The sequence below is a fragment of the Gadus macrocephalus genome, chromosome 7 (assembly GCF_031168955.1).
Source record: "Gadus macrocephalus chromosome 7, ASM3116895v1".
NCBI classification, from domain to species: domain Eukaryota; kingdom Metazoa; phylum Chordata; class Actinopteri; order Gadiformes; family Gadidae; genus Gadus; species Gadus macrocephalus.
The window spans coordinates 20,552,167-20,575,936 of NC_082388.1; the positions used below are offsets into that span (position 1 = coordinate 20,552,167).

Sequence of the window (23,770 nt, forward strand, 5' to 3'; positions counted from 1 at the left end):
GATAGTAAGCTAGCCATTTGTCTTGGGGGAGTGTCTTTGGAGAGTGGCCTTTTTGGTTGGATACTCTAAATCTAGCTAACTCTGTCCGGTCACTCAATATGTCTTCCTACTGTAGCTTTAAACCCCACACTCCTTAGCAACCAAGCGCTAGCGGGTTGGATTAGCGGGTGGGGGTAGTAGGCTGGCCCCGGCTCTTTCAGAGAGGTGAGAAGCCGCGGCGGCGATCAATCGTAACCCGTGAACTACACTGACAGCACCAGGAGGAGAGAGAGAGAGAGAGAGTACATAGAGAGAGGGGAAGACTAATTACTAGTACACAGTCAGAGGTGAGATGGGGTGTTGTCAGGAGGAGAACACCACATCCCACCTCAGTAACACCATGTGCCTAAAATGTCCCAAGAACACATACACACACACCCACAATAAGTATGAATACAACCTCTACTGCTGCTCCTTGCTGGCTTGTGGATGTGTGTGCTTGTATATGATGTGTGCTAACGTGCATGTGTGTACGCGTGTGGGTGCGTATTTTTTTCATGCATGTGTGTTCCTAAGTCTGCGCCCATGTCTGTGTGTTTGTGTGAGTATGCATGTGTATCTTGTTGACATTGTGTGTGTATGTTTGTGCGCCCCCGTGTGTGTGTGTGTGTGTGTGTGTGTGTGTGTGTGTGTGTGTGTGTGTGTGTGTGTGTGTGTGTGTGTGTGTGTGTGTGTGTGTGTGTGTGTGTGTGTGTGTGCGTGCGTGCGTGTGTGTGTGCGTGCGCGTGCATGCGGCTCCTCCAGCAGCATGTCTTCTGACAGCGCTGCGTGTCAGTGTATTGTACAGCTGCAGGCGAAGCAGCAGATGCAGCAGAGAGGCATCAAAGCAACGCCGTCTCTGCTCCCAAGTCAAACACGAGGAGGAGGAGGAGGAGGAGGAGGAGGTGCCAGTTGGATTGCGCCTCCTCCGACACTCCTCCTATCCAAGAGCCTGACAGGGTGGGATGGAGGGAGGAGGAGGAGGAGGAGGAGGAGGAGGAGGAGGAGGAGGTAGGGGTTCGTTGATGGAGGTTTGCAGGGTTGGCAGAGATTGATGTTGGGCTATCGAGGTGATCTAAGCCCCGGCCAAAAGGGATTGAGAACGGGCCTATTAGAGCTGCCATATTGATCCACAGCGACCTCGCCCCCATCGAGCAGGTAAAAAAACGGGTTTCACAAATGAAGTCTCTCGATTGAAGGCATGGAAAGGGCGATGGCAGGTCCATCAATTCTGCATTCACAGTCACAGCACTGCCGGCGGCTGTGTCTGTGTGTGTGGTTACATTATTCAAGCAGAGATTACAATCTAAATCCCTTTTAAAGCATGAAATGGGAAGGGTTTAATTATCAGGCAGGTTGTCAGAAACATTTTTAAAATGAATTATTTCACAGTGGTAAAGTCACAATGTGTGTGTCAACACACACACTCGCGCACGCATACATTCCAAAAGCTCTTAATTTCAATTTACTGTTAGAAGGTAAGTGCAGCCTATGTAAGCCGTCAACATTGCAAATTTAATCAAATACAGATTTTCATGGGCATGGCATTCAGTATCGCCTGTCAAGGTTGAATGTGTTGAACATTCTGCTATATATCTTTTCCCCCCCAAACGTTAACTAAGTGTCAGCTGCTGTCAGGGTTGCCAAGATAAAGAATATCCGGAAATATTGGGCTTCTGGGCTAGCTGTGTGAGACATCTTTTCATAAACAACTGCTGTAAAAGCTTGAAATATCGGTGGCAACGTTGATAACACACTACACCTAGTTATTGGAGTTAGATGGTTTGTATGAATATCTCAGAATAATTAGCTTGATGGATGCAACAATCAGGGGAGGACTGGATAAGATAAGATCAGATAAGATAACAACTTAAGTGCTTTGTTATTTGCATGGCTTACTGAAAGTGTGACATTATTTGCATCAGACTTCAAACAGAGACATGTGCTAAAGACTTCCTGTGGGCTTGGCCTATATTTACACAGACACACATGCATAATCACGCGCGTGCGTGAAAATTCCCCAAGTCGCGCACACACGTTCCACTTTTTCTGTGCTAATAACAATGTTACCCTGCTTGTGAGCTCCCTGCATAGCACCACATTTTCTTTTCAGCCTTGTTGCCCGGGTGTGTGTGTGTTTGTTTGTGTGTTTTGAAGCCTGTTTCATTCCCTGGTGCCACAGTATAACAAGCACTAGTTATTCTCCCTTACTTATCCCCAGCCCTCATCACACCTGGATCCGTGGGGGGACATCACCACAAATTGGCCCTGAGGTGCATGCTCTAAAGAACGTCAGGCTGTGTGCAAGTGGGTTTCATGCGAGTGGGTGGGAGTCTGTAGCGTGTTTCTGTGTGTAGCTAAATGTGTGTTGTGTGTATGTCTGCTTGTCTTTACCCACGGTGGCCCTGGTTAACCCGTCACAAAGCACAAGCAGAAGCGTCCTGTTGGCCTTATGCGCCAGCCAGACTGAAAACACATGGCTGGTTCTGTTCCCAGCAGAGTGGCTCCTTTTGAGCCGGGGAAAAGTCTAAGGACACCCTATTATTATAACACCAGGTGTGATGCGGGTGAGCCCATTTCCAAGCCCAATTCGACCCTTCAACGCGTGCTCCTTGATCAACACATCACTAACCTAACCAGTGGCTCGCACCGACTGGTGGAATGATCTATTTATATTCTGCACCACACAATGTTCTGAAGGGAGAGCATTCTCAACTGCAGGCAGCAGAGGGTGCCAGCTGATCACTTAAAACTCCCAAAGACACCGCATGCCACACACACACACACACACTCACGACTTCTGAGCCCGAGAAGAACAAAAAGAACAAAAAGAACCAAACGACCCCTCAGAGAGCAGAGTCCTGGACCTGTGCCGTGCCATTGAAATGGATACTTCGTTTTTTTTAATCTCCTTATTCTGTTAGCGGTTCAAAAGCGGATTGCATCTGTCCCGTGCGGCTGTGAAGGTCGTGTGAGGAAGGAAGACGAGGGAACCCCCTGGTTCCAGACTTCCTGGGGACTGTAGCGGGACTATAAACCAAGTGGACGTGTGGTCGCAACAAACAATGCAGATATCCTGGATCTCCTTTTAGCCTTGAGGAAAGACAAACTATGAAGCACGATGTCAGAGCTACAAAAGCAACATGAGTCATGCACGAGATTTCAGATGTTAATGTGCACGGTTAGACCTCAGCCTCCTCTTCTTCAACCTGATGAAGGCTGGGTCAGTTACACAGTGATGATGACCAGTTTCTGGAAAGTCTGGTGTCTCTCCATACATCTCCTCAGCCCCTTCAAGGGCTCTGGAGTGCAGGCAAGCCGGATGGATGGCGCGCACGCTCTCTCTCTCTCTCTCTCTCTCTCTCTCTCTCTCTCTCTCTCTCTCTCTCTCTCTCTCTCTCTCTCTCTCTCTCTCTCTCGTGGGGGGAGGAGGGGGCTGAGACGACAGCCAGCTCCTCGGACCCCCGGGGACCCGAGGAGGAGGGATAGGGGACAGAGCGTCTATAGCTCTTCCCCAGATCCATCTGCTCATCTGGGCCAAGTCAGACACTAAACAGATTGTCTCTCATGCTGAAGTGGATGTGAATGACACCATCCCCCGGGAGCCAGCCCCCCCGCTCCCACCCAGGATCCAGAACTAGATCACATTGATTGCATTTGTTTCTGTGTGTGTGTGTGTGTGTGTGTGTGTGTGTGTGTGTGTGTGTGTGTGTGTGTGTGTGTGTGTGTGTGTGTGTGTGTGTGTGTGTGTGTGTGTGTGTGTGTGTGGTGCATGGATCATGCCTGAATCATTTTTTTTCTAAAGGCAATGGATTCATTTTGACAGCACATCAGCGCTCTCTTTTGAAGTGGCCCCTGCAAGGATCAATAGTAGTGGTCTGTCGCCGCGTGTGTGGTTGGGTGTGTGTCTGTGTGTGTTTGTGTGTTTGGGAAGAGGCAAGCAAGGATACATTAACTGGGTTCAAGTTAAGAGAAAACCTTTTCTATATTCCCAGGGAAATCTGTTCGATCCCAACAGTTAAGAAAAGCCAAAATCAGCCCAGATTTGTACTGAACAATCTAACGTTATTGTAGCACAGACTGCATTAGCACTAGCATGTCTGGATGTTAGCACTAGCATGTCTGCATAAAGGGGGCCTATCTGTAAGCCTCTTTCATGTCTGCCTATCTAATCTTGTAGCATGAACCTGCTTGCCTGCCAGGTGTTTGCATCTTTAGCTTATCAAAGCTATGCGGACGGGGAGAAACTGTTGTGATGCTATCGGGCTCCATTATCAGGTCACGCTCTCCATGCAGGTAGAAGCATGTGAAGCACCTCAACGGCACATGCACACACAGTCATGCGCACGCAGACATGCGCCCACGCAAACACACAGCAGATGATCCAAGAGATGTGAACACAGTTGTCGGGATAATATTCAAATAAATTAACGATGAGTAGCATCGCTGTTGTTGGTTACTACATATTTTTTCTTCTTCCGTCTGTTATCATGCATCCTACTAACTGCTTTTACCTACTGTCATGGCCCCCGTTCCAGGTAGAGAGGAGATGAAGAGAAGATAGCTAGCAGTCGTCGACCGCTGCTCCTTCCATGATGTATGCTTTATTTATTCTGCGTCAACTCGTAGACACGAGCGAGCTTTGAACATTGTGTATACCCTTGGGGAGTTGACAGCTGAACAACCATACATTATGGTAGACCTAATAGCACCGAACACAGCTAGGAGGGGGATGGGGGTGGGGGGGGGGGAGAGATGGAGGGCCCTGAGTGACAGTAAGCCGCTGTATGTTGTTCAGGGGTTAATGGCTCACAATACACCACCATCAGTGTTGCTGAGGTCTCCACAGGTGTTTGCCTTCACTCAGTGCTGCGGCACCATTTAATAACCTGTTTGGCTTTGTGTGTGTGTGTGTGTGTGTGTGTGTGTGTGTGTGTGTGTGTGTGTGTGTGTGTGTGTGTGTGTGTGTGTGTGTGTGTGTGTGTGTGTGTGTGTGAGTGTGTTTGACATAGAGACTAGAACTACGAGTTAAACAAAGGCAAAAATACGACATAAGTGCGCGCAGGCGTTAGCGAGAGTGAGTGTGTGCGTGTGAGTGCGTGTGTATGTCTGACTCACCACAACTAACATGCCATTAAGACTCGGAAGCTCCACTCAGGGTGTCTCCTTTCAGGGGAAATATTGTTTTGCCTACGCTAAAGCTGCACGCTGCACTAAAGGGACGCGCTGAATCCCGAGATGAACCCGACCCAGAAGACGTCATCCTGCCTATCTAAGTGGTAATGGTGGTTGAAATGTCCTCCTATCCCTTCACCCCCTCGATGTGAAGCATTTGTAAACACACAAACACTTTTAGATATCCCTAAACCCAGGACACAAAGTACAATAACAATCAAGGCACCCAAACGTTGAATTCAGTTCCCCGACTTCACCGTGGTGTGGGAGTTGTCATTTAGGGGCGTTAAAGCAGTATATATATATATATATATATAAATATATATATATAAATATACACACAGATATAAGAGCAGGAGAGCCGACTCATAGCAGCACGCCCCGTATCATTACACCTCCTGTAATCCTGCTCTCCATTCCCATCCCCATCCGCCCCGCATGACGGTAAACAAGCCAGGGGAAGGGCAGAGTGCCGAGGCACAGACACTCCTCTGCCAGAGAGGATGGCCGAGAGGGCCGCGGTCCGCCGTGTTATTAAAGCTGAGGTAATGAGGTGGAAGGGGAGAGAAGAGGATGGATTTCTCTCTCTTTTTTTTTTTTACACGGTGAGGGGATATTAATCCTGAAATGAAAAGCGCAATTAGATCAAGGCTTCCCGGTGAGGTTATCCAAAAGCAGCACTGCATAAACAAACTTTTCGATAATACCCCTCTTTCTCCGACCATCATCCTCACAAAGTTTAAGTACTTAAGAAAACAGATTCCCGGATACGTTAATTAATGCCTTACTGCGTCCAGGTTTCCCTTCTCCTTCCTGTGATTGTTTCCTGCTGGTCTAAGAGCCTCGCGTTGCCGTCTGTCTGTTCATTCTCTCACCCACGTCTAAGGCAGAGGCAGCACTGCACGATAGCATGGGAGCCAAATTGTACTGCATCATGGTAGAGAGGGGGAGGGAAGAGAGAGAGAGAGAGAGAGAGAGAGAGAGAGAGAGAGAGAGAGAGAGAGAGAGAGAGAGAGAGAGAGAGAGAGAGAGGGTAACAAAAGCTGCATAACTAGCCTTTTACCCTGCTTTGTATCCTCATTAAATGACTAGCCATATCTGGATGTGATTTAATGTGGACAAAAAAAAAACTCTTTGAACTCGCTTCTGGCTTTAAATGTTTTCTTATGCTTGCGATTTTCGAAAGATAAAAACCCGCTGGTAATTGCTCCAACACAGTGGTTTCCATATCCTAGCCTTTACACTGTCTGTGTTCTCTGAAGGGTGGGAGCACACGTGACATGCCTATCTCTAATAACACCAGTGGCGATTCAAGCTCACTACGAAACCCTTTGGCGTAACACCGGACAGTTCACTCACTGCAACAGACGAGGCACAACAAGGGAAAGCTCGCTGCTTGCTCTGAGGAATCCGTGCGTCCATCCATGCTCATAAGAACAAGCTACACAATGTACAGTCAGCGGCGACCACCGAGGCGAAAGAGGGGGCCCCTCGGCCTGTGGAAGCCAGAAGCCTTCACAGCCACCAGACCTGCAGAGATCGGGCAGATCAAACTCTTCTCTAAAGCTTTGGTCAAACACACTGCTGCTGCAGCTGCCGCTCTCAAAAATAGTTCCTTCTCTTTTCTCCTTCAATGAAGAAGAAAGCAGGGAGAGTGACAAGGGTGGACAGAAACAAGGAAGGGGGCGGTATAATGACCAGTGTCCACACACAGACACATGAAGACACGTACGTGTCTCCTTTAAGCACGTACACTAACGGGCGGCGGTGAGCGCTCGCTTTAATGACCGATAAAGAAGTCAGTTAAACACTCACGTTGCCTGGTAAAACACACGTTCTTATTGACACAGTGTGAGGTTAACCAATGTGCATTGTGTGCAGACTGGGTTATAGGAAGCAGCTCATTTATATGTACAGAGATTGGTTTCTCCGGTTCACTGGCAGTCTCAGGGCAAGAGCTGGCGTGGGTAGAAAGAAGGGGGGGGGGGGGGGGGGGGGGGGTCATTGCAATTATACACCTAATAAAACCTATTAGTCTACTGCGACTTAGAAGAGCACTGTGTGTGTGTGTGTGTGTGTGTGTGTGTGTGTGTGTGTGTGTGTGTGTGTGTGTGTGTGTGTGTGTGTGTGTGTGTGTGTGTGTGTGTGTGTGTGTTTATGTCTATGTGTGTGTACTTAACAACCCCCTAACTGGCCTTAAGTGGTTTGTAATTCTGTGGCTTAAGTTTCAAGTTGCAACTGTAAATCTGGAAAGTGGAACACTGAAACATCAGGTTCAACTGGGGGATCTGCGGATCTTAGCAGACATTACAATTTAATAGACCTAGCGCCACTGGTGCCTGTATGGGCACGTGTGTGTGTGTGTGTGTGTTCCCAATTAACGATCATAACATAATGTAGTCCCACGACCACCACAACAAAGGTACCTAGGAAGAAAGGATAAATAAACCAAGAAAACGGCAAACGTCTGCAGGCCTCCATTCTCTCGCTCAGCACGGCCAGCGGCCAGTGGCCAGTGATAGCCTCTCGGTGTGTCATAAAGCTTGGCGGATTGGATTGGACCCAACGGCAGAGTTGTTATGACAGGATGCTGGACAGCGGCGATAAAAAAAAAATGTGCTGAAAAAAATAAACGCTTTTAAAACTACCTTTGTCCGCTCTCCTGTCCGTGCCGCTGACAGACAGCCAGCACGGTCACAGGCTTAAGCTGGAAGCACTTTGGTCCAAAGTACCGAAAATTCTGGCAAATTGACTGCGAGGAGTGTCAAGAGTACTAACGGACAGCGGAACCGTGAGTGGAAGGGAGGCTGAAGAGCCGTCCCCGTCCGTCTCACTCGCGCTTTATTGCCTTCCTTCCGTTCTGACTTCACTCATTCCTTCTATGTCTGTATCTCAGGCCTCTCCCCATCCCGTCCCTCCATCTTGATATCTGTCCTCGCTGACTTTCAGCGATTGTACAGAAATAATTCTTCTCAGGCTTCCGAGAATTTTTTCAAGAGAGATGAAAAATGCGACACATCCCTTTAGGGCTAGAAGTTAAATGTGAGAGCAAAATGGAGGACGTGTAGAACAAACGCAGTTGCCTGTAAAAAAACAGCATCATCAATACTGGTGTCATATGGGATCTTGGTTGAGGGTCAATGTGTTTCCTAGACCCTGCAGCTCTGGGCAGTAACTGCCATGAGCTGGTATTATTTAAATTACAGTTAATTGGTCACACCTGTGCACTGGCTTTAGCATCAGGACACACACACACACACACACACACACACACACACACACACACACACACACACACACACACACACACACACACACACACACACACACACACACACACACACACACACACACAAAGATCCAGCATGAAAATCCCCCAAAACGCCAGTGTGCTTGTGTGAGTGCGCACCACCGTGTGTGTGTGTGTGTATGCATAAGTCTGTGTGTGTGTCTGGCGTGGTGGACTCAAATTGGACTGACTCCAGTGCTGCTCAGCATGTTATCGTGCCATCGCTACATTGCTCCTCTTTCTGCTTCCTTATTGGCTTAGCAGATAAGCTCGTTAAGGGAGCGACCCGGAGCTAAGGCAGCGCGCCCTGCGGCATAGCATTGCATGTGTGTGCTGGATTAGACAAAAGGAGCGGGAAGCCACCCAAGCCCGAATACGCCGTGTCAACACTTAGGTAAACATGTTTCACACGCGTGCTGTGAACAAATGCACTGACACGGACACATAAACAATGAGTGGAGCAACACTCGGTGGCGATGTGATATTGATTTTTAGAAGGGGACTGGACGCGTTGAGGATTCTGCTTTTTACTAAAAAAATAATGATGACAACGATTATATATTTTATTTGTTTCGCACTTTCCTAGGAACTCAAATCCGCCCTGCAACAAGACATCAGACAGGAATAAAGAACAAAACCAAAATACAAATCAAAGGTCAGACTGAAACATTTGAAAGCCTACCAACGAAAGTGCAGAAAGAGGGACAGAGAGGTGCGGGGCGTTACATGTTTAAAAAACAAAGTTCTATTTCCTGTCTTACTTCCTGTAATAGACATGCAGACAGAAAAAGGGCCCACAGAGACAATCAATCAGACCCGAAGGCAGACGGGCAGACAGACAGACAGCAGGAAAAGCAGATTGACAGGCGAGATTAGTGGCGGGAGCGGCTGGGGGGGGGGGGGCTGGGTTCTCATGTCCAGGTTAGACCCTCCTCCTGAAGCAGACCTTCAGAGCAGATGGGCCTCACAGTCGGCCCCCTCCATTCAACAGGACCGCGTGCCAAAGCAACACACACACACACTCCCACCACGTACACACACGCTCACGCACACAAATTGTGCATCATTGCGTGAAAATACAAGATTTCCAGTGAAAGCTAACTCACCTTTACCATCTGCTTTGAACTGGGTGACTTTAGAGCAAGCAATGACTACGTTTGATTTTAAACTTGTTATCTTTAATGCTACTGTTCTTTCTAGCTTTTATTAAGCCATTTGCATTCCTTTACCATCAAGGTGGGAGAGGTCTGAGTGTGTGTCATTTGGAATTGCATTCTCAATTTAACAAGTCAAAGAAACGGACATCATCATCATCATCTGCAGGCCAGTGCGCGCACTGGCGCTCTCTCTCTCTCTCTCTCTCTCTCTCTCTCTCTCTCTCTCTCTCTCTCTCTCTCTCACTCTCTCACACTCTCTCTCTCTCCCCCTCTCCCTCTCTCCCTCTCTCTCTCTCTCTCTCTCTCTCTCTCTCTCTCTCACACCCTCTCTCTCACACTCTCTCTCTCTGTTTTCCACTCTGAGGTAAGATGTCAGAGACGCTTCTCCGCCTCTCCGGTTTCTCCCTCTTGAGCTCCGCAGTCTCCCAGAGTTCAGTACACTGGGTCAGCCGCAGAGTCGGAAAGAAAAGCATTGGCTGCATTCTGCGCCCTTAAACTCTCAGAGGGTGTGAAAAAAATAATAATATATAAACCAAAACAAAAAGAAACCCATAGGCTTTCAAACTCCCTCACTATTTCTCCCTCAGGCCTTGTGTGTGTTGGAGCGGACTTTCTGTCAGAAAAAGAAAACTGATGTGGAAATAAGCGTTCATCCGAGACTGTAGCTTAGCTTAATGGGGAATCAAACCTCGACACGCAGGTCTTACACTTTCCAACGTAACCTTGACGGGAGGACAATGTGGCGGACGTTATTTATAGCCAACGCCAGCCGGAGATAAAAATCCTGGCAGAAAGTGGTGGATTGTTTCCCTGTCGGCTTTGGCGAGGACAAAAGCAGGGAGCTGCAGATGATCTTTTCAATTATGCACGTGCCACGCCGTGTGACCGACCGTCTCGATGAAGAGCTCCGCAGATCAGTGTGTTTAGCTGACGGGTTTTATAGGTGCTTTAAGCGACCGATTTCCACAGTCTCATGCAGTGTATATACACATGATCAAAGCAAACTTGTAAGTATGTCCTTGTGTGTCTGTGTTTATGTGACTGTGAGTGAGTGAGAATGGATGCATGTACCTGTATGCGGTGCATCCAAAAAATGCTCTTCCAGACTGAGGCACATCAGCCAGCCACTTAAACACGATCTCCATATAACTAAAACATTTGACTACCACGTAGCAACCGGCCACCCCCACATCTACATCAGAAGGGCAGTGTTCCAGCAGCAAAGCTAAAAGAGTAAAACCAGCAAGGGTTATAGAGATTCTGGACATGAGGCATCCAGAAACTCCCACCTAAAAAGGCAGACGAAGGAATCCACATTCATCTAAATACTGGCATTTGGGAATTCCTGGGAGCCACGTCCAAATGTCAAGACACCAGGTGCTCAAATCTGCCTTGATAGAATATCTTCATGTCACTTGAGTGTAATAACATCATGTTCAATATCAAATATCAATCAGATTCCTTCAACTGACAAACAGGCCCGTTGCTGTGGCAACCGTCTTAGAAGCATGCTTCTTTCCTGCCAACCAGGGTTCCCCGTTGATTACCAGACACACCAAGTGCCAGAATCAATTGGAACCGCTATTCTCCATCTTTAAAATAACAATTCTCATTGTTAAAGTAACTATAATTATTGCTATGATTACTGTTGCCCAAGTAAACTATATTATACTACCTACTATACCTACTACTACATACAATATTATACTAATAGTATATACTATGCTTTATATTCTCTTTACTACTATGTCTTCTAACCAAGCCATGAATAGGCCTGGGATCTTCACAGTGATAATTCAAGCAGTTAAAATCCTAAGAGCCTTGCTTTAATTTAGCAACATCTAGTGAGTGCCATATTTTTTATGTAAAACAGATGTTCCACATTGCATATTTTTTTCCGAGTTGCAGCATCAAGTTTTTTTTCTGTACTGTGTCTGCCTCAAATTACCACTATCAAGCCCATTACACATTGAAAATAGGGACTACGAGAATTTAGGATTATGAAGGACTACTGAAATACCCCCAAACATTACCAGCAGCAACAGTGGTCAAGAACTTAAAGGCAAAGACATTTATTGTAGGCATTGTAGGCATTGAAAGTGTAAAGACACGACAAATCTTCAGCCATATTGTTCGTTAATTAAAGGTTCTGTGAAAGATGCTGCAAACTAAAATTCTAATGAGATCTTAATTAAATTACAAAACTACATCTGAATCAGATTGTTTAGCCGGACAGCAGCACCACTTTATAGATCGACAACAATTATTGTATCCATTAAATTACTTTGTAATTGGGGTTGAAAGGGAAAGACTTGAAAAAATGTCATCTGTGTGATTGAGTTGAAAGTAGTTTTCTGCACGAGGAGTTTGCGATGCCACAATTCAACCTAATGGCTGTTGACAGTTCTGTGGTGGACCATACTATTGTCTATCATAAATTGAGTTTAAGTAGACCATGTTAGTGGTCAGAACAGTAGTGCATAGCCAAGATGGTCATTAGCTAACTTAACATTTTTATGTTTGTAACCATAGCCAAAATCCATCGACCATCTATCTAAAATATGGTTTTCATGGACAAGAAAACGAACGGAACCAAAAGATTTTCATTTAAGCACAGAATGAAGCGCTATCTTTTCGTTTTTCTCGATAGAAAAATAGTTTCACATGCAGTTTCTGTGGAGTCTCTAAAGTTCAACTAACACTGAACTATATAAAGAAGTGTAGTAAAAGGTCAGCTTCATAACTAACCGAAAAATTCATATTATGTACCACAACACCCTCGTTTCAAAGAGATACCACTCTCCCCTTAGAGGGACGAAATGCTACGAAGAGCCTCCATAACAAGGTGTTTTGCATAGTGGCAAAAAAAATAACACCCACCACCATCCAAAACCCTATCGCCTATTCACCTTGAAAGTCGCAGATTGAAAATAACAGGAAAGAATTCAGAGAAATAGACACAGAAAAAAATCTATCTTAGGTCTTGGGTGATTTTAAGTATTTTCCTTTAGTGCAGTGTTCAACGTAAGACACTAACAGCATGTTTTAAACAAGAGTGCCTCATCCACAATCACTCCCAATCACAATCAACGCATCATCCAGCACGAATGATGCCACAATCACCGCCACATCCAGAGTAGCCTCACACCAACAGCGCTGATATCAGACTCACCGCGGTGTGTTTCTTGTGGCGGTGTTTCTTCTTCCTCTTGCCCGCCGTGTGAGTCAGGCGGGGGTTGTTGTTCTCCTGGTCCGAGGGCAGGTGGTTGTGGTTGTGGCGGTTGTGGTTGTGGTACTGGTGAGTGTGGTGGTGGTTGTTCTTACAGGGATCCAGGGTCAAGCCGTTAGGGACCCTGGCCACCTTCTTCTTGTGCAGGGGAACCGCAAGGTCGTTGTGGTCATCCTCCGTGCGATCCTGGGGCTTCCCGCTCTCGTCCTTCTGTGGAGACAGACAAAACACGGCATGAGGGATTAGTCCGGCATTAGGAATTCATTAGGAATAGTTTTTTTTTTTGCTTTTTGGCTTTGACGTTGTACTAGACGATATTGATTTTGTATGTTATTTGAAAATGTAAAAAAAAAGGAAATCGGGATGTTTCTGGAAGCAATAAAACCCGGAGCTTAACATTGGGACCCACCAGGAAACAAACAGACAGCATCATAACGACACATAACAAATTCTAGCCCTAACACCAGCCCTGTGTGAATGAAATATGTCTCTATGTGGCAACCACCACAATGCAAGGCTTGAGTCATCACCTCGGCTTAAAGATACAATTTGATGTATATCTGTGTAGCACGCTAAAAATAAAAAAGCAAGCGAAGCAGTGTGAGGACGACTTCTCCTGGAAGGGAGGCTCGGGCCTGCACTCAAAACAAAAGCATCAAGACACAAAAAAGCATGTGTGTGGAGGTAGCGGAGGTACAAAATAAATCAGGGAAACCCCTCCACCACAACCCCACCCATCCCACACCACCCACCCCCCAGGCCTTTCTGCTGAGCACTTAAACAGACTGACAGGAACAATAAGAGAAAAGGCTCAGCTCCTCAGCGTGCGGTCCCTTCTGCCTGTCGCCAACAACACCCTCGCAGCGCCGGCACAAACCCCCTCTCTGCAGGAAGGGGGTATTAGACCGTGAAAACAAACCGATACATACAGTCCCCAATACGGCGGAACACTTTCTTGACCGACGGGGGGGTTGATGGTGTTTGACGGTTTTGCCGATCAATAACGCAACCCATCTGCCACTGCGGCGGCGCCCGGGCGATGCATTACAGCCCGTCAGAGGTGAAAGGTGCGGGGGGGCAAATCAATTTCATACGATTTATAACACGGAGGCTGTGTGCGAGTATTTCGTGTCGTCGTTATGTTCGGTGTTTGTGCGACCCGACAAAAAGAGGAGAACCAGGCACTTGAGGGGGGTATTTCTGCCGGCCTCAGATTGGACGGACGTGTCTAAACCGACGTCCAAAGGAGAGGTGCGGAAGGTGGCGTAGGCACGCTGATGACGTGTCGAGGCCTTGTGAGATGCCTGAAACTCATGAAAAACAGGCTTGAGGTCGGGGGTCGTATTCATCACTTTGCCGCGGTCAGCGGGGACGGTGGCGATGTTTATTTGCGTGAGAGAGGGGGATGTCACGGATGAGTACGTGATTAGTGGATAGGGGTGCCCTGTGTGGGTTGAGGATGTGGTTTTAAAAAGGATTGGGTATGTCACATACACAATTATTTGTCTTGGTTTGGTGTTAAGATACAGCTTAAAATAACCTTTTTTTTTTATTTATTATTTAATATTGAATTGAAGAGACTGAAACGACAAATGGAGAAGGGAGTCACTTTTCCAAATCACTACTCTGACAGGTAGAATTGATATAGAGCTAATGCCACATGACGTTTTCAGTCTTCCAAATGTACATCTCATAAGCACCTTTCAAATGTGCGAATGGTTGCCATCCCCAGACGAGCTGTGCACATAATACGGGTTCTCTCTCGATACTCAAATCATCGTGGTTTAGCCCCGCAGGTATCCAAGAACAAAAGACCATTGTCGATCAAGTCGGCATCATATGAAGAAGAGATAATAATAACTCAACACAAAGCGCAAACGTTAGGAACAGCTTTCGGGGGGGAAAGGGCCCCATTAGCGTGGTTATTCTTTCCTCAGGGAAGCGCTTGTCAGCCGGAAGGCCACTTGGAAAGCCGGCACTGCGCGCGGCATACGTGTGCACGGAGGGAGCTGTCAAAACAACACACAACAGGTGGGCGTGCGACGCGCGTTGACTCCCTGAGACTCATCCAAAGGGCGTGTTCCTCTGGTAGGTACACAAGTGTTTGTCTCTGTCTGTCAACGTCGACAAGGCAACACGACATGTATTCATTGTCGAGAGGGAAGACTGACAGCTGGCTAGGGGGGTAGGGGGGGGTGGGGGGGGGGGGGTTACGGGGCGGTGTGGCTGTGAGCCTCTAAAAGAGAATGTATTATTTCTCTGGAATCAATTATTAATGCAGTGTTTTTCGCTTTACAATGGCTGGACTAATTCCTTACTTCAGCTTCTTATCATACAGTGTTTTTGTGTGTGTGTGTGTGTGTGTGTGTGTGTGTGTGTGTGTGTGTGTGTGTGTGTGTGTGTGTGTGTGTGTGTGTTGAATGCTTGTTTTGTGTGGGTCCATAAGAATGTGTGCAAGTGCGTGTGTGTCACTTGGCACTGGGAGGGAAAACAAACTGTTCAGTCTGTCTCACTCTCTAAAAGTCTGGCTGCAGCAAATTAATTATACAGCACACAGTGGCATTCAGACGGTTCTTGTTTGTTTTTGCAACTCCGATAATCGCTTGCAAATTACAGATCAGCTACACCACGCCACTAGCTCATCGTAAAAAAATGTGACAATACATTTATTGTGGATAAAACTGTTTTCCCGAAACATCCTTCAACAATATGTACCTTAACTATCTAAACACTCAAACTAGACTCTCTCTCTCTCCCATATGTGAGGGGCAGATTGACACATAGATGAAGTAAAAGGCAGTTTCTTGCAGTCTATCTTGTGTCTCATTAGCAATTCATAGAAACAAAAAGCTAAGGTTCCCCCTTATATGTAATAAGGTGCTTTGTTTGGGCCGCGGTTAAAATCAAAGCTTGAATACTGCCTTAGGCTTTCACCTGAACGGAGATTGTATAACAATGAGACACTGCATGTTAAATATTACTGAAAGTTTGTATATTTATACAAAACGGTGGTGCTGGCTGAATTCATAAAGCAATAAGTGGCAAAAGAAAACAGACATGACTAAAAAATTATAATCGGGAACACCTGTTCACTTTCAATAACATGATCCATGTACTATAAATAGGATTTCACTAGTTTGTCAGTAGAACAAATTTGATGGTCTCAAACACTCCTCAACACAAAGTCAAAATAGATTGTAAAATGATGAATGTAGGTGGAACTGTAGAGTGAACAAGAGAGAAAAATAAAGAAAAAGAGGGAGAGAAGGTGGGAGAGAGGGAGAGAGACAGGAGCGAGAGAGAGAGAGAAAGACAGCGAGTAACAAGACTGCAGGAACCGTGAAGAACAAACAGTGGAGCCTTATTGAATTGGGATTGCTAGGGCAAACACACACACACACCTATAATAAGAGCAACATCCTCTGCGTGGTGTTGTTTACACGGTTACACTTTGTTCACACTTTGAGTAAACAAAGTTCACCAAGTCATTAATTTTAATGAATTCTTAATTTACAAGCCTTGCATAGATCGACAAGAACAGAGTCAGTTTGTTAGCTCACGTCATCCTATAATGAATCAACTTCATTAAAAATCGAGAGAGCGCACTGTACCAGCCAAAATCCTTATTTATTACTAATACGATTCTAATTTGACCTCAGCATATCAAATAAAGATGTGGCAAAGTGTGATCAATATTTCCCCCAAAAGAAAATTACAATATTTTTCAGATCATTGTGGGGGCAATCCAAATCATTATGAATCAGATTAGAACAACAGTATACCTAAACAAACACACATTAGCCAATTATTGTATGGTGATTAAAAGCCTTTCATGTAGCCTACTAGCTTTTGGTAGCAGTGTATGTTATAAATCAAAAATTTCTCTCCATGTCTTGGCAGAAACAAGTGTTTCCTGAAAAAGTCCCAGTGTGTGAGCCACCTTTGAGCTGGGCCTACATTTTTTATTAACAGAAGACATATGGCTTGCAAAATTCTTCCTTATGTTTGGGGGAATTCTATCAGTCCTTTCTCACACAAAATGAAAGAACACACCTTACGTAATCGGTTGTTTGATCGCAATGCAAAGAGAAATATTGTTGTCTCTGTCTAAAACAGTTGGGAGCAGTTCAGCACAAGAAATGTAGAAAATGTAGACAACCACCTCAGATTGTGGTTTCCAAAGCTATGAAGACGGGAAGACCCAGAGGGATCCATCCACTGAAACCAGGGATGCGTTACCGATCTGAATCCTGTATGTATGTACATGAAGCAGGGAACTACCGTAAACCGCCCCTATGTGTAAACAGGCTAAGACGCTGGTCAGTGCGTTGAGCCTTTCCTGAAAGCAGACAACAGTTTTAGACTTGAGGTATTTCCCTCATGTAAACAGGGCCATAGTGCGGGGAGGTTTGCCTTTTGACAGAAAACTTTCACTTTCCCTCACAAAGAAGTGTAGCCTTCAGAGATCAACTATTCTAAGCAGACATTGCCACATCTTTAAGACAAAGATTCTTCCCAAAGATTTATCGACTTCACTACTAAAGTAACCCTAACAAAATTTCAACAATGTTCTTTTTGGGTGGGGGAATTTGTTCTGGTTGACATTGCACACAGACAATCGCTACTCAAATCCTCAAATGAGCAGTACGTTTTCTTTGATAATCTCAATAGAGCACATTAGCTTTCCCTAAGCGCCACGCTTAAGAGATCCTCCTCTTCTATCCTACCATTATGACTTGCATAACTGCCATTTTCCAACAATTCTCCAGATTTGACATTCTAAGAGCCACCTAAGTCTGTATCAGACCGTAATAATCACACTGCTTAATGGCACTCAAGACGGTTCTTTAGCAAATCTCCGTGTTCAATTATTATCATTATCGAGCAAAATTATCATCGGGGAAAAGGACGGTGAGGTTGTAGCGTGAACATATCTTTGCCACAATATTGTCTGAGGGGAAAATGGAAGCGACTTGACGTGACGGGATCTCGGTTACACTTATCGCTTCAATGCCACTCTTCTCATTGGATGCGCCAGATCTGAACAAATGACTGACGTCCACACTTGACAAACAGGATTTGTGTTTCAGATGTCATTTTCCCGCAAAAATACTTCCTGGTGAAATAAATTTGCTGAAATGGCGAAGATGTTCTTATTGTTCACAATGCTATTAAAGAGACAAAAACCTTTGCAATTGAACAGTCATGCATTGCAGAGAGAGGCTGTATAAATGAGGTTTGAAGCCCACTTTAAGCGGCTGGCCAAGGTAAACAGAGTTCCTCACGCATTTTGACAAGTTAAACAATAAACATCTCGACATCTAAACGGACAGTCAAATGTATAGCAACAAAGCGCTGCTGTGGTGGTGTGTAAAAAGAAACTCACACACCTCAAAAAGCAGTTTATGCAGTTTGAACGTTGCTTGTTTTAAGTTAGAAAGATATTGTATATTCAAGTGATACTTGAATCTAATTTGTAGTACTTTTTCCTTTTTTATCGTCTTTTCGTGCTTTTGTGGGAAATAGAAACCAAGATGTGATCATAATTGTATCAATTATGTAGAAAAGCATTATAAGAAGAGGAAGAGAAAGGGACACTAATTAGCTTTCACTATAAATGCTTTGAAAGGTTATTTAAAACATACTTTTAGTTAAAGATCAGCATTTCATTTGAAGAAAAAATATGTACCATATCATTCCTTGAACCACCGTATGCCACGCCATACACTTATACATTAAAGAACAGCTATTCAAAGTCCTGCACCAATCCCTCTTCACTATCGCCCAGCAGCTATTCTCACGGCTGCCATGTGGTTCTAAATGCTACCATCTACTTATCATACCAAGACACACATACACACACACACATATCCCCTGCAGTCCCCTGGGGTATAATAATCTACGTCGTTCACGAGTATACAGTGTATTCTGCAGCGCCAGCACAACGGTGTGTTGTGCAGACAGCCAGCAAATGGGTCCCTCCTCCCGGCGAGACGATGAACAAGATCTACAAGGTGTTCGGAGCACCTGGTCTTGTGTACCTCTTTGCTGTGCACAATGGCAACAGTACGGCCAAAGGAACTACACACAATGGCACACACACACACACACACACACACACACACACACACACACACACACACACACACACACACACACACACACACACACACACACACACACACACACACACACACACACATTCTGGATTTCCTGGGAAATAAATAGCATCCCCTCGAGACTATTTGCGTCAGTTTGTCAACCGATGTTGATTATTGGGCGTTGTTATTGCTATTGATTATTGGCTTGTTGGTGTCTTGTAGCCGTCAATGTTATTGCGGGCCCAGACAAAGGGCTGTGGTAAAGAGTGTAACGGCCAACATTACCCGCAGAAATAAAACACTTCTCGGATGATGCGTTGGCACTGCATGACTTTTAAAAAACGGTCTGTGTGAGGATGAGCCATCAGGGCTGTCAGAGCTGCAGGAACGACGTCTCCTGTAACTCTATTGCATTGACTCACTGCCTAAGGTTACCTCATTGACTTACTGCTTATGGACACTGCATTGACATACTGCCTGTGTGACACTGCATTGAGCATTCCGGCCTATGTTAGTGGATTATGGAAACTGTGTGTGTGTGTGTGTGTGTGTGTGTGTGTGTGTGTGTGTGTGTGTGTGTGTGTGTGTGTGTGTGTGTGTGTGTGTGTGTGTGTGTGTGTGTCTCAGACAAAGAGTGTTTACACGCACTTTAAATTTTGAATTTACATGCACATCTCAACAGAGGACAAGCCAAGCCCTTTCTGTGGGCCTGCCAGCTAAGTGCAGGGCCTAATGAAAAGCAAACACATCCAGCATTAAGTCACAAGAACATTTCCACATTTTGCGCTGATTCAATAAACAAGAAGCAAATGGGGGGAAGTACCACATAAATAAATACAAAACAGAAAAACGACGGTAATGAGCTCCAGATTTGCCAGCAGAAAGCAGGTGTGTCGTATGGAGTCGCTTATCACATCGTTTACGAATATGATTCTCCTTATTGCCCGTTTGGTTGGGCAATGCCGAATAAACAAACAATGTAATATGAAACACAACTGCATCTTAGATCCAAACAGAACAAATGCCAGGAAAGGGAAAAAGGAGGTTTTGGAGGGAGGACAATTGACCGACAGCGCCTTGGAGAGTGGTAGCGTAGGTCTGCCATAGCTCACCATGAGTTAGCGGAGCCTGACGGCCGACGGATGTGAAGGCAAACAAAGCACTCGTGCAAACAGGCAGGAGAGATCACTCGCGGCCACGGCACATGGTCAGTGCTTACATCGGACTGGACTCGTGTGGTGGTCGTGTTGTATTATGTGAAATGTTTTCTAAGGTTTTCAAGGATTACACTGAGATCCGGTTAGTGTTCGCTTAACCAAGAATTTTAAAAAAGAAACAGTTTCCCGGGTCCATTTATTGTATCTTATTGTCAAGCATTTACCAAAAATCTTGCCTCCTATCCCTTGGCAACTCATTAAAAAACACATAAACTAATATTTTTCTAGGAATACTAAATGTTCTTCATAAGCCATGTTATCAAAATGTTCTCTGTTTTTCCCAAAAGCTGCAGTCCAGCAACCGTGGAGCGATGCAAACATCCACTGTGGTTCCCTGATGCATTTCCTGTGAAGATGTTGTGTCTGTGCAAAATGATGAGCTGAGCTGGATATCATCACCCGTGACTCCGGTCAAATCATCTGGTCGAATGGGGATGAGGTGCTAAAGGAGAACCAAACCCCCATGACCCCAAGAGGTCAAGGCCAGGTGTGTCATATCACTGCTTCAGCAGCAGGTGACCGGGTTCCAACCCATCAACCAATAAGAAGCCAAACATCCAGGAAATTGTGATTAACACTGAGAGAGACTCATCCAATGCAGCATAATGCCTGCCTGATGTGTTTTTTTGTAACAACATTAAACACCAAGCAGTCGATCTCTCAATTCATTCATATGCATTTTAAATAATCACACAATTATAGTACGGTATATATTTTTACATTGGGCTCCACGGCTTAAACCCTAGCATTTCTCTTTTTAATACATAATAAAATAATCCATATTGTATATTCTCTTTAGGTAGAACAGTAAAATGCCTCATTAAAAAAATAAGAGAGAACTGTTAAAAGAGGAATTTAAAAGATGCCACCAAACAGAACTCTTACGAGGAAATCCGATTCCGTTAAGAGTAGTAACGCCACAGAGCAGCGCTACATCTGTTGTTCTCTAATAAAACGCCTTGTTTCCCCACGTCGCTGCTATAAAATACACCCTCGATAATACAACAAAACCGGTGACAAACTCAATAGGCATGGGGCTCGTCTCTGTGTTGCATCACCTCTCTGTGTCTCTCAATCTGTCTCCCACCCACCGATAAACACAGCAGAACATTGACGAGGTAGGGAGAGAACAGTCGTGGTGGGGGGGGGGGGGGGGGGGGGGGTACAGCGTTGCAATCTTGTTTCCCTGGTCGCCCTCCCTGCACTGTTGAGCCAAACTGATGTCAGGTTGTAGTAGAGAGCCTCGCAGGAGGAGCGCTGTGGAAGTGGGTGAAATACACCTCTCTCGCTCCCTTTCTCTCTCACTCCACCTCTCTCTCTACCTCCCTCTCTTCCTCAATACTCCTCTGTACCTCTCTCTGTAAGTCTCTTTCTCAATACTCCTCTGTACCTCTCTCTGTAAGTCTCTTTCTCAATACACCTCTCTCTCTAGCTGCTCACTCAATAACTCCCTCAATCTCTCTCGCTCTACCCCTCTCTCTCTCTCTCTTCTTTCCATCTCCCCTCCTTCCCCCCCTCCCCTCCCTCCTCTCTCCTTCACTGCAAGCCAATTTTTGGTAATGGCATCTGAACAAAAGAAACCTCTCCCTCCCTCCCTCCCTCCCTCCCTCCCTCCCTCGCTCTCTCTCTCTCTCTCTCTCTCCCTCTCCCTCTCTCTGCTGCTCAGATTAGCTCAGCGGGCTTCAGCACAATGGGCTCCTAGCCGCGGCGCTGCCCAGACACTTAAGTTCCACCGGGGCCAAGGAGACCACCATGCTGGGGGGAGGTTGGGGGGCTCTTCACAGCCTCCTTGGTTGAATAATAACATTTGCTCAAGCGGCGCGGCGAGGACTAAGCCCGGGGTTTAAACCAGCGGCCGGTGATGTTGCTACACCCCCCTACCCCAAACCCCCCCCCCCACACACACACACACACACACATGCACACACGCACACACTCCATTTGTCTACCATATGCACCCGGCTGGCTGTGGCGACGCGAAACCTCTGTTGGGAGCCGCGCGCGGCGACGGCACGATTTGCAGCGGAGTGTTGCCGGGGTTGCCTAGCAACTGGACACAGTTGGGGGACTAGTTTGAATGAGAAGCAGTGCTTCATCCCCCGAACCCCAAGTGTTCCGGCGTCGGGACATGTCGAAGCGTACGTATGGTGTGTGAGGTACACTTGAATAGGGGTGGTGGGGGTGGTGGGGGATTATCCCCCCCCCCCCCCCCCCCTGCGGAGGGATAGTTGGGGCTGTTGGCTACCGGTGGAGAGGCAGATCGCATTGGACAAAGAGGATCCAATGACACGCAGCGAGAGCGAAAGCAGGCGGGAGAACAAATGCGGTTAAGCAGCGAAATCATCGGATCACATGGAGCAGGGGCAATTCTTTGATTCGCTGGATTGAGGGAGGTTGAAATGGTCCAGGGAGAGACAGCAGGGGAGCGGGAATGACTCCCTTTCCCCCCTTGCTCAGAGTGGGGGCTGCCCAGAGTAGAGTGATGGATAGTGTACGAAATAAACATGAGCAACAACAACAACAAATGGGTTCTTGTGTTGGATCTCAAGATAGATTCTCCCAAAGCGTTGTTGTGTGGTTTTTTTTCCCTTTCAACTAGTGCGCTCACGACGAGGATGTTTGTGGTGCGTATGAGTGATTCGTGGATATCACACAGAGTATCAGGCTTCAGTGTGCTGCATATTTAATTCAAGAATTCAGACACAATCAAGGCTCGACCGAGACGGCTGGAGCCAGAAACTGTAAAATAAATAGCAAATCGTTAAGACATTAAGAAAGGATAAAATGCCCAACTGTTGAATAGACAGATAATTGTATTCCCGGTTTATTTACTGTAACAAACGCATTTAACTGCCAGAAAAGGAAGGGCGAAACACCTCAGGGTCGATTACACCCACCTTCATAACAAAAGCAGAAATACCAGCTATGGCTTTCCTTTAATGTGATTGCATAGGAAAAAAAAAAATATCGACAGTGAAACTTTGTCTTACGCTAACACACAGTTCAAGCGACCCGGAGCGGTGCTGCGCGACGGTTTTAGGGGTGCATTTCCTGCCTACGTATAGACTATGTGAGCAGAAAGTCTTGTTTGCCAGCGACCAGATATCCCATCTATTCATAGGCAGCAGATGCTGCTGCAGCGGAGCAGGCGGGCGGCACACACGCCTCTCCCCTACAGCAGTCATCAGAAACGCAGTGGAAAGACTCACAATCAACATGTCTCCAAATCACAGACGGAGATGGGAAGCGATGCGGGGGGGGGGGGGTTAGTGTGAGCAAACATTTTAGTCTCAGAGGCTCGCGATGATGATGGTGATGATGATGATGATTACGATTCCCAGTACTTTTACTTGATCCATTTTTATGAATCCTGTATCATATGCTTGTAGCAAAATTCAAAAGATGGTTCATGTTTAAAAAGTGTATTCCTAATTGAAGGGGCATCTGTAAAACAAATGATTACAACAATCTATCCCAAACAACAGAACCAATAAGCAGCAATCACTGCCTTACGTATTTAAGGCTTTATTTTTACCAAGTTAAAATCATTAAGAGAGTAAAAAGCCTTTTTACGCACACACGTA

At 45.9% G+C, this 23,770-nt stretch overlaps 1 protein-coding gene across 1 annotated transcript in view; it reads right to left on the bottom strand.

Annotated features, from left to right (window-relative positions):
• The window catches only part of LOC132461399 (autism susceptibility gene 2 protein-like), a 97,671-nt gene that overhangs the window by 25,534 nt on the left and 48,367 nt on the right, over positions 1–23,770 (bottom strand). Inside the window, exon 3 of the mRNA XM_060056490.1 lies at positions 12,812–13,078. Within this exon, the coding sequence (XP_059912473.1) occupies positions 12,812–13,078 (267 nt within the window). The remainder of the gene's footprint in view (positions 1–12,811; positions 13,079–23,770) is intronic.